Raw genomic sequence first — 12215 nt, 5'->3', positions numbered from 1 at the left:
TAGCCCAGAGGAATGAACACTTATGTTCCCTCAAAAACATGTCCATAAATGTTTATAGCAGCTTTATTCATTATAGCCCCAAAACTTTAACAACCCAGATGTCCTTCAATGGGTGAATGGTTAAACAAACTTTGGTAACATTCATATCACACAATACTACTCAGGAATAAAAAGACACAAGCTACTGATATATGCAACAACCTGGATTAATCTCCAGAGAATTATGCTGAGTGAATAGAATCAATCTCCAAAAGTGTGATTCCATTCCATTCTTGCAATGACAAAATACAGAGCTGGAGAACAGATTAGTCATTGATAGAGGTTAACAAAGGAGTTGGGGTAGAAGGGAAGCTCAGGTGGCTATAAAAGAGCAACCTGAAGAATCTCTGTGGAGATGGAAATGTTCTGAATCTTTTTTTTTTTTTTGGAGGCACAGTCTCACTCTGTCACACAGGTTAAAGTACAGTGGCACAATCTCGGCTCACAGCAACCTCCGCCTCCTGGGTTCAAGTGATTCTCATGCCTCAGCCACCCAAGTAGCTGGGACTACAGGCACATGCCACCACATCCAGCTAATTTTCATATTTTTAGTAGAGATGGGGTTTCACCATGTTGGCCAGTCTGGTCTTGAACTCCTGGCCTCAAGTGGTCCACCCACCCTGGCCTTCCAAATGCTGGGATTACAGGCATGAGCCACCACAATCAGCCATGTTCTGAATCTTGACCATACAAATGTCAATGTCCCACTTGTGTTACTGTACTATAGTTCTGCAAGAGGTTACCACCAGGGGAAGCTGTATAAAGGGTATATGGAATCTCTCTGTATTATTCCTTATAATTACATATATAGCTATGATTATCCCAAAATAAATTTGGTTAAAACACACACACACACACACACACACACACACAAAGCCCTGCTCTCGTGTATCTTACCAGAGTGTAAACAATGAACAAACATGTAAAATGCCAGGTAGTAATAAATGCTGTGAAGGAGAATAGGCAGGGTAAGGGGATTGAGAGTGCAAGGGGAGTTAATTCATTGGAGAGAGCTCACAGGGTGGGCACACAGTAAAATGCTATCACTAAAATTACACTAATATGAAGTGACCAACCAATTTCAGGGTAACAGGATAGATTTCAAAAGCAGAAATGAAGAATCAACAAATATCCTTTATAGATAGCATTCTGTGCCCATTCTAATCGAACTTACACACCACACAAATCTTCTAAGGGATTCATTTGTAATACAGTACTATCTTTTATCTGACATTTTTAGTAGTTCTCTACCATTTTTATCAACTCCACTTGAAAAAAAAAAAACAGTCAAGGTCCTCCAACACTACTGCTGCCATCACCTTTTCAGAGTCAGGGAAACGGAAACACAGAGGTGAGTAGGCTACCTGCCTACTTAACCAACTGAGATGCCAGAGCTGAGCGTCTTAAACGTTTTGCTTAAGTTTTAAAAAGTCTTAAACATTTGCTTAAATATTATCCCTGTCATATTTGTCATCACATTTCTGCCTTGTATTCAATTTTTTTTTTAGACAGAATCTCACTCTGTCACCCAGGCTGGAGTGCAGTGGCGTGATCTTGGGTCACTGCAGCTTCTGCCTCCTGGATTCAAGTGATGCTCCTGCCTCACCCTCCCGAGTAGCTGGGATTACAGGCACCTGCCACCATGTCCAGAGCTAATTTTGTATTTTTAGTAGAGATGGAGTTTCACTATGTTGGCCAGGCTGGTCTCGAACTCCTGACCTCAGGTGATTCGCCCACCTCGGCTTCCCAAAGTGTTGGGATTACAGGCGTGAGCCACTACGCCAGGCTGTATTCAAATTATTTTTACATAGGTTGACTATCTCTAATACAAAAATCTGAAATCCAAAATGCTCTAAAATCTGAAACTTTTTGAGCATCACACAAAGGAAACATTCAATAGAGCATTATGGAATTTGGATTTTCAGATTAGGGATGCTCAACTGGTATGTACAATGCAATTATTCCAAAATCGGGAAGAAATCTAAAAACATCTGAAATCGGAAACACTTCTAGTCTGCGTGTGTGCGCGCGTGTGTGCTTGTTGACTTCTTTTTCTACTATAATTTAAATTAAACAAATCCCTTCTTAGAGATTCTGGAGGTAAGGGCACACACTTCAGTATTTAAAGGAAAAAGGAACAACTTGCCTTGAATTTCTCCCTGAGGATCTTTGTAATACCACTTCTGCATTGCTTCATGCATCAATGGAATCGACACTCCTTTAGCTCTGTGCTCTTGCAGTTTTGATGCCAATCTTTCATCATCTAGTGCACTGTCTTGGAGATAAGCCACCATTTTCTCAGCTTGCTAATAACAGAAAAACAAAAATCAAGGAAACAAATGATCCTAAATTAGTACTTGTACATATAATAACAGTGCCTGCCCCCTTTTTTTGGACTACTTGATCTATGAAAGTCACTATGCAAAGAACATAGCAGGTAACTTCTCCCAACAATGCCATGAAACAGGTACTATCCCCATTTTACAGAGGGGGATGCTAAAGCTCAGAGATGCCAAGTCTTGCTCAAGGTCTGAAAATTACTAATCAAATCAACTAAGATTAAAACAAACACTGCTCTGGATCAAAGCCCAGGGTTCAAATCAACACTAGTAAGAGTACTTTGTTTGTTTTTATTAGAGATGAGATCTCATCACATTACCCAGACTGTTCTTGAACTCCTGGGTTCAAGCGATCCTCCTACCTCAGCCTCCCCAAGCAGCTGGGACTACAGGACATGCACCACCTTGCCTGGCTAAGAGTACTTTCTAAACTATTAAGCTGTTGGTCAACTCTAAATGGTATAAACTAAACCTGTAAAAAGAATGTTAATAGAACAAAAGGCTCAATTAATACAATTATAAATGAAACGTTTTACAAGTTTTACTAAGACACTATCTCGCTTTTTCCTTTCTTCAGCATTTCCTGCCACTACCATCCCACCCCAAAGGGAAGAGAAATTCTTTCGTAGAAAAGCAAGCTATCACTTACTTTACATATAACAATGGTACCCACAATCTTGGGGAAATTTAGAGACATGAATAAGATGTTAATGCTCTGAGAGTTTAACTATTTTCCCTGTTATACTTGAAGCAAAAAATACAAAAGATACAGTGACCATCCACAGCTGCTTGTATTCGCCATTTTTGGCATTCCATTAATGTCCAAAAAGAAAAAAGAAAAGTAAATAGCTAAGGGCAACCTAAGAGCAAAAAATAACCTGACATAATGACTACTACATGGCAGAAACTTATAAGCATGAAATGATTTGAAAGACAATCACTTGTACAAATAAACACTAAATATCCAATTTTTCCAGTACTTAAAATCTAGTGACAAAAGTTTTATGTTTGAATATTCATGTAATGCCTGCTAATTCTTACGGCAGTTTAAGAGGAGACAAAAAGAATTAACAGGATTTTTACCTGCTCCAAATGTTTGAGACCTTCTTCATCATCAGGTTCTGTGGAAACACTGCCCATACCAGGAGCACCTACAACTGGCGTTTCAACTGGCCGGAGGGTAGGACTAGGATTGGGAACAGGAGGTGGAAGTATGAGAAGAGGAGAGGCTGTATCTGAAGGAATCTGCGACAGGGGCTGCTGGACATCAGCAACCATTTCTAGGGGGAAAAAATCAGATGAAAATCCTTTGAAATACAGAGACTTCTGTGAAGGCTAACTACATTATCAAGTCACACAGCCTGCTAAATGGGCCAAACAGAAAACGTGAGCCCTGTCATGAACAGTGAGCTACTTCTATGGAGAAACGTAATATTCCTTCCTAGAATGACAAAATTACCTACACAGAATGACAGAAGATAAGAGTTAAAAGGTATCTAAAAGGTGCTTCTCCAGGGCTTACCTGTGTCACCAGAGCATCTACCCAGTTACAGGTTGACCTCTTAGAAACAATCAGTCTAATCCTTTCTTCATAACATGTCTCCAATTGTAAAAGTTAACAATGCACCCTAAATCTTCTCAAAGATACGTCATCTCTCATCAAAACCTTTACTGAAAATATCAATGATTATGCTCAGTAAGTACCTGTTTCAAGTCATGATTAATATAATTCAATATATTACATGTTGTAGGATAATTAGAAGCACTTGGAGTCTACCTGTACAGTGCAGGATGTTCTTCTCAATAGGAATACAAATTATAAAAGAGGTTCTGTCTTTGTTCCTATTTCTAACCTCTCAGTGTGCAGGTTCTTAAGAAGGAAAAGGGGGATGGAAGTAATTAGGTATAATCGCAGTTTCCCCTTTGAAATCTTGTTTGTTCAATTACAGATAGCTTCTCCAAATTCCTGCTCCTCTCACTGACTCATTCTTTGCCATACTTTTTAAAAGGATAGTCTATACATGCTGTCTCCACTTTACTCACACCTGCTATAAGGGGACTTCTACTCTCACCTTTCCAGTAAAGCTCCTCTCTCAAAGATAAGCAGTGACACAAAGTTGCCAAATACAATGACTTTTCCTAGTCTTCCTCATCCAATCTCTTAGTAGCATCTGACATTATCAACTCAATTCTAAGCTAAAACATCCCCATTCCTTAGTTTCCCTGCACTCTACTCTCCTGTCTCTACTTTTACCTCTGAGGATTTTTCTCTGGTTCCTCTTCTTCTACCCTTTAAAAATGGGAATTACTCAAAGTTCTTTTCTTCTTACCCCTACTAAGTATATGCAATCTTTTCAATTTTCATTCTCTCTCTAACCCTAAACTACTCCCATCTAGCTACAGTCCCTCATTCACAACTGCTCTCTCGCCATCTCCACTTAACTTCTTCTCGTCAACACCTCAGAACCAGTGTTCAAAACTGAATTTATCTCTCCTCTCCCCAGTGTGCTCCTCTATGGTGAATGGCACCATAATCCTCTCAGGCTCTTTGGCTCTTCCCTCTTCTTTTCGTGTGAATGGCACCATAATCCTCTTATAATCCTCTTTGGCTCTTCCCTCTTCTTTACCCTGATATCCAGTCAATGACTGAGTCCTGACAGTTTCTACTTTAAAATCTCACCTGCCACAACGTCCCTTTACAGGTGTACTATCTACCCCATAGTGACTGCTCAGGAGTCTAAGCGGTCACAGTGAAGCCAAACTGTCATCACAAGATAGTCTATACCCTGCTGACAAATCCATGTTCTAACTATGTTTCCCAATATCCTCCTTTTCACACTTCATATTTCATCAAATAAAAACAAGAGCTGATTTCCTGCCCAAGCCTGGATCAGTCCCACTTCTTCACTTTAGCTTTCACTGCTCCCTAGTACTGGAATGCCTTCTCCCAATTCATCTAGCTACACTTACCTCCAAATTCTACTTATTATTCCAAGATGTGTTCAGAGACCACCTACTTCCTGAAGCATCCCAAGAGTCTGCCAACAGTGAACCCTTATCTTACTTTTTGCCCTAGAATAGTGATATATGCACACTTTATCTCCTCTACACACTATAAATCTGGAGTTTCGACCTTTAATGTACATCTATGAAGCCTTCTCAGAATATATATATCTAGACTTGATCCAAGAATTTCCTGAATAAGGCTTCAAGCACGTACATTCAAAAGAATGTACCACAAGTAGTTCTGGGGCATATCCTACTACAAATCAAACTGTCTCAAAGATAGATCAGTCTCACAGTGCCTGCTATGTAGAGCACAGATTCAAATACTTGCTGAGCTAACCAGGAAGCTAAGGGCAGGAGGATCACTTGAGCCCAGGAGTTCGGATCCAGCCTGAACAACATAGTGAGGCCCTGTCTCATTTTTGTTGTTGTTTTGTTTTTAGAGACAGGGGTCTTGCTATTGCTATGTTGTCCACACTGTTCTCAAACTCCTGGGCTCAAGTGATCTCCCCCATTTCAGCTTCCCGAGTAGCTGGGATTACAAGCACGTGCCATCACACCCAGTTAATCCCATCTCTTTAAAAAAAATCAGCTTTGTTCTAGACATTTAAAAAATTGAAAAATTCTTGGGTTTGAGCTCTCAAAATATTAGTCTACTGGGAAAACAAGGTAATAAACATCTTTATGATATTATAATGCTATGTTAGAAATAAGCCTGGTTGTTTAAGAAACGAAGACACCTACCCTAGTTTGGGGGCTTTGGGTGGAAGAGAGTTTCAAGAACAGAGAAAAGGATGTGCTAAGGTATGAATCTGAGAAAACAGGAGACAGTTCAGGACCTAAAAGGCTTTGAGGCTGGTAAGTAGAACGTGAGGGAAGTAAAGAGGCTGGCAATGAAACTGCACAAAGGGAAGCAGATGCCAGATTGTGCAGTGTCTCATATGCCATGTTAAAGGGTATCAATTTTTATGGTAAATGAATCAAGTAACCCTTCAACGTCAGGCATTACAATGACATTTTTAAATACGTACAAGAAGAAACATGGAAATGAGCATTAATATTGCCTAATAAAGTGTATGAGCAACTTAAACCAATACACTAACAACTGAAAGAGATATGTTTTAAGCTTATTCTGCCACAGATTCACATATGTTCTCTTCTTGTCCTCTTTTAGAACAATGGCATTTTGGTGTGTCATCTGGTAATTTAAACTGGGCACATAATTAGTCAACACATGAAAGGAAGGTAACTGTCTAATATGGGAATCAAACTAATGCAAAGGATATGACACCCAGTTCACCAGTAATGACAGGGTAGCTATGTCATAACACCTTAGGACATGAGATTCCAGAGCTCCACCCTTGCAGATTCGAACTCTGTTTTGGTAATTCTGAGATGGACACATACGTGAGAAGCACCGTTTGACTGGGTTTACTGGTAAAATAATCTATTCCGATAATTCACCCACTAAAAGCAGTTCTAGGAGGCATAAGCAGAAGCCTATCTTATCAGTGATCACTGGCCTCAGCAGAATCCTATTTTAGCTTGTCTATTCCCACAAATACATACCATCCCCTCTGGTGGGCACTTTGGCTGGTAGACTATTTTCCATCCGAGTCTCCTCTTCAGCTTTTTCCGTTTGCTCAGTTTTTGGTTCATCTTTCCTCTCAAACTGTGATGCTTCCTGAGACTGATGGTCTGAAGGAGTACCTGGTCTAGCAGATGATGATGAGGTCTGGGGAGTTTCCTCACTAGCTTCTGGAACACGAAGTAATCTTAGTTGAACTTAGGAAAGTTTTGGTTTGATGGAGGAAAAAAAAGGCAAAGGGCAAGAAGAGGCCTTACCAACTCCTACTCTATCTGTTTTCTCTCCTTCTTTCTTATTTGTCTTATCGGGTTCTTTGGCCTCTTCATTATGGCTACCCTCAGAGTCAGAGCACTCCTCCCCTTCGTCCACAGGCCGGAAGTCCATCTCCTGCTCTTCTGGAATAGGCTCTTTCTGTACTTTCTGTAGAAAGAGAATAAAACCAAAGATCAACAGCAGATTTGGCTTTGGTATAAGGTTAATGCTGGTCATGACATTTAAAACACGTTTCTTACTTTTAGAGAAAGGAATGCTCCAGATGAGTCAAATGTGCCCATTTCTTCTTCAGCATCCTCTAAGCACCATTCGGGCAAGCTATCCCTGTCATCATCTATGCTCCCACTGCCAGAGCGAACCCTTCGGTAACCCCGTTCATCATCTCTATCTCGAAAATCAAACTCGAACCTCCGACGTCGTTCCATGTGTTCCCGCCAGCCTGCAGAACGAGGGCCATCTGAGATGAGGAGGAGGACACAAACCTTAGAAAAGTTTTATGACAGTATTTGAATAAGAAAATCAGGAATAGAAAATAAAGGAGAAAACTACAGGTGACCGCAAACTCAAATGGACTGACCTAGTAAAGAGAACATTAGGCAACTAAATGAAGTTCGTTCAGAGTTCAGAGTATATGTACCATTACGAGATGACAACAGTACTTAAGTACTGAGCCAGGCAACATACTCTAAAGCTTTAAAAGATAAATCTAAAATGCAGCACATTTAAAGGACACTGTATTCCAAGTACGCACTTTCAGTAAGTCCTAGGTACTTGATTAAAATACTGATTAGCCGCCAACTCCTCATCCAGACTTAATGCACTAGACATCCTTCCATACTGAAGTTTATGCCTTCCTTTTGCCCAATCTTAAAGCATTTTCTTTCTTCCCATGAAAATATCATTGTTTGTGGATAAAATCAGCTCCCTGTGTTGATTTATATCAAACTCATCATGCCTATTTATTAATGCCAGGTTCCCACTTGTAATTCTGATCCTCCCCCAAAAATTCACAAAATTACAGCGCTGAAAGTTGTCACAGAGATTTTATGAAGTTCACTATCCTAATTTTATAGTTTAAGAAGAAACTAAAACTTTGCCAGCAGAAGTAACTCGCACATGGCAAAGTAGAACTAAAATCCAATTCTAGTTCTCTGCTGCTTGTTCCACAATAACATGCTTACTCCTCTCCCTTCTTTCTCATCTCTTAATTCTCCCTATCCATATAATACCCCTACGGACATTCCCAAATCTACATTTCCCAACAGAAGAAAAGACTGCCTAATAATAAGAGATCCTACTTAAGATATTTTTCTAAAAAAAAGAAAGGGAAACTCTTGCTAAAATCTGACAGACCTGAGTCTAAAAGAGTCTTAAAAAGAAAAGCAGGCTTTAACCTATTAGAATTTTCCATCCTTGACTGCTTTCTCTGTGGGGGATAAGAAAAAGAAATGTGGCCAGAGCTAAATGTTCTCACTATTGAGACAAAATTTGCAAAAACCAGCAATCTAAAAATCAAATTGGAAAACAAAGGGCAAAACGTTAAAATGCCAAATACAGGTAGCATCTGATAAGCCACTCACAAAAAAGAAATCTTAGTCCCACACTCCCATCCCTTCATATAAAAACAACAAAACACTATTTACTACTTCCTATGAGAACTAAGGAATTTTATACTCAGACTGCTTACGTGGAAACCTAGAGCCATTATGTGAAAAGAGTCTTCATGATCAAATGAATTCCAGAGCCCTCTGTACTGCTTTCATTTCTAACAGTCTAAATGTACATCATGACAGGAATCTATCCTTCTAGGTACCTGGCTCATGTTTCTCCTCTTACTGACTTTCCTAGGTTCAGCTCCCAGACTGGATGCCTCCCTGTCCTTAATGTTCCCACCCCCACGCACATCCAGCCGGAAGCCCTATTTTATATCCCATAATGTTATCTTATCAGTAGTTCATAAAATTTTACTCACGAAACTAAACATAGCAAGTAAGACATGCAAGGTACTTATTAAGGCTGACTGCTGATTTACAGACCCTACATCTAAACTAAAGTTGGATACTATTTTCATAAAATCAGTTAAAATAATTTAAAGTTTTACTCAAATCTTAATAAAAGATTAACCATAAACTAACAAACGTTAAGAGTTAACATATGAAAACTGCTATAATCGGGCTATACTTTGAATATACTGGGTTTAAAAAGTGAATCGTATTCTTTTTTAAAATGCATTTACACTGTTTTTTCAGACCCAAACTTTATATTTGGGGGATCTTTATATCCCCCAAACTGTCTTTTAAAAATATATGGATTTCAGCCACAGGTGTGACTGAAAAAATATATATGTATATGGATTAAAAGTTCTGGAAGATACACAAGTTGATGACAAAAATGATATGAAAGTCAAATATTAGGGGGAAAGAAAGATTCAGAAAAGATGAGAAGAAGATAATATATAACCAAATTCTAAGTTGTTGGGTGGGAGGTACTTTGTTAAACTCCCTTTAATAGAATCAACATCAGACATTTGGGCTCAAAAAACACAGTTCATCTTCCAAAACATTCACCTTGTTTGTTTTTGACCAGCTGGAATTTCTTGTCTCTCTCAGCCCAGATCCTATCCATTCTTCACTGAATGCTTGTTGGGAACATAGTCTACAAACCCTCTGCCTACGGACAAGCTCAGCATAAAATGCAGTGATGCCTTTTAGAGAACTATAACATCTGGCCCAGGTCACAGACTAATGAAAATTGTCTAGACCTTGTGATGTAAACAATGCCCACTAATGACAGAAAACCCACCCAAGAGGCAGCCATGAAGAGTTGGTATAAAACCATCCTAACTCTACCCAAACATTAACTTCAGTATGTTTCTATCTACCTACCACTTCCTTAAAATACTCTGAATGCCTGTTATAATGTCTACCCAGATCTAAGCTAGTGGTTTTGCTAATAACTTGATTTTTAAAAGTGAAAACAGTTTACTTATCATAATTTCCTGTATTAAAGGTAAGCCCCTCTGGCACATGGTTGATAAAATACTGTCATACACATGAAATTCATAGGGCATTCCACATATACTCTGTGTGCTTCAGTTTTGCATGACCCCACAATTGGAACTACAGTTGCATCTGATTATCATGAGGCATGGAATCAGCACTGTGGTACAGGATGAACTTTAACACAAAGCACTAGTGTCTTCAATTACTAGCATATCTAATGTCCAAGAAGAACAGTTTGAGCATTTTTAAGAGACAAACAGAAGAACTTTAAAAGCCACTAATCACTACTATTGTCTCTCCTTCTTCTAAAGTTAGAAGGACATAAGAATGAACTTGTGAATATGTTTCTGACCTAGGTTTAAAGCTTATTCTTCAAATAAGGTTAAATCACATTTTCAAAAGGGAAAAAATGAAAGAATAAACCCTTTCTTGTTAGGAAAAACACTCATTGTTGGGGAGGGAAGCACATATTTCAAGTGTGTAATTTTTACACATTTATAAATCTTAAAGAATGCTAAAAAAGATTCAAAGATTTAGAGGTAGACAAAACTGAATGAAACCCTCATTTCTGCAGTTGAGCGCAGGTGCTGCCCATTAAACTACACTATTTGCCCCAGAAAAATAGAAAAGTGATTTCAATCAACTGAATAGATGTAGGAAATTTTTATGTTGCAATTTTTTCTAGTAATAAAACTGTGACAGCATAAATAATATGAATCCACCCCCACATTTTTTAAGCCAGTTTATCTTTTTCATTTAATCCCTATTTCCATCAAACTTTCCCTTATTTCAGTCCCTGTGTGCCTTTACTCAACAGAATTCTTACCAGGACTGTGAGGTCGCCACCTCTCTCCATCCCTCCTTGATCCAGCTAGTCGCCAACCTCCATCTTCATCTTCTCCATTTTGTTCCTCTCTAAAGATGCGCCAATTTTCACTTTCTGAGCGTATAAATTCATGCTTTCTCCCTACTGATGTTGGTCCACCTTCCTCAAAATTTGGTCTCCCTATAAAGAAAATAATATGGTAAGTAAACATGAGCCTCTGCCAGTATAGGCTTTGAAAACAAACTTCACAGTTCAAATCAAGCTTTCCTGCAAATGGGTCCATTTCAATATTCAGAAAAAATCACTAAAATAACAGTGGGTATATGTATATATTATTAGACACATTTCTTAAAGCTGAATGTTCAGAGACTGGGCAATTTTTTTAAACAAAAATATTATGTACAATTTTTTTTGAAAAAGCATACAATGAAAAGTCCATCTTCCTACACAAGACCCTCAGAGTCGTACTCCCCAGAAGGAACCATCACCAAGTTTCTTATAAAGTCTTTCCAAACACTGTCCATGGATACACTTACACATGTATACATAGCTCCCTCATCCACACACACAAACGCCACCCTCAGGATGTTATAAATGTTGTTTTGTTTGCTGTTTTCACTAACAGTGTATCTTGCCAATCCTTCCTTACTAGCACATACTTTTTAAAGTTATATTTTTCATCATACAACATACTTTATATAACCAACACCTACTGGTGATTCTGTCTAAACATGCTATCTGTACATTTCAGGCCCTCTTTCATTCCAAAACAGATTATAAACTGAAAAGCAGGCCGCGTGGTGGCTCACGCCTATAATCCCAGCGCTTTGGGAGGCCGAGACAGGTGGATCACGAGGTCAGGAGTTGGGAGACCAGCCTGGCCAATATGGTGAAACCTCATGTCTACTCAAAATACAAAAATTAGCTGGGTGTGGTGACAAGTGCCTGTAATCCCAGCTACTCAGGAGGCTGAGGCAGGAGAATGGCTTGAACCCAGGAGGCGGAGGTTGCGGTAAGCAGAGATCGCGACACTGTACTCCAGCCTGGGTGACAGAGCGAGACTCCGTCTCAAAAAAAAAAATTGAAAAGTAGTATAACCTCATTTACTCTAGCACCTAATACAATACAGGCATACCATAAAT

The 12215-nt window shown here is 39.1% G+C and overlaps 1 protein-coding gene across 50 annotated transcripts in view; it reads right to left on the bottom strand.

Annotated features, from left to right (window-relative positions):
- The window catches only part of GIGYF2 (GRB10 interacting GYF protein 2), a 160645-nt gene that overhangs the window by 59831 nt on the left and 88599 nt on the right, over positions 1–12215 (bottom strand). For 26 of the 50 annotated variants that reach the window (XM_063790870.1, XM_063790864.1, XM_054679542.2 and 23 more), the window contains 6 exons: positions 11074–11253; positions 7485–7702; positions 7230–7392; positions 6954–7142; positions 3462–3658; positions 2186–2345 (listed from right to left, as the gene is read on the bottom strand). In XM_063790870.1, the coding sequence (XP_063646940.1) occupies positions 2186–2345; positions 3462–3658; positions 6954–7142; positions 7230–7392; positions 7485–7702; positions 11074–11253 (1107 nt within the window). Of the gene's footprint in view, positions 1–2185; positions 2346–3461; positions 3659–6953; positions 7143–7229; positions 7393–7484; positions 7728–11073; positions 11254–12215 lie in introns of all 50 variants that reach the window. The other 24 variants (XM_001148250.7, XM_063790874.1, XM_054679546.2 and 21 more) reach the window with 2 other exon arrangements.

Source organism: Pan troglodytes, chromosome 13 (genome assembly GCF_028858775.2).
Source record: "Pan troglodytes isolate AG18354 chromosome 13, NHGRI_mPanTro3-v2.0_pri, whole genome shotgun sequence".
Taxonomy (NCBI): domain Eukaryota; kingdom Metazoa; phylum Chordata; class Mammalia; order Primates; family Hominidae; genus Pan; species Pan troglodytes.
The sequence above is the reverse complement of the archived record's forward strand: the minus strand, read 5'-3'. Positions and strand labels throughout refer to the sequence as shown.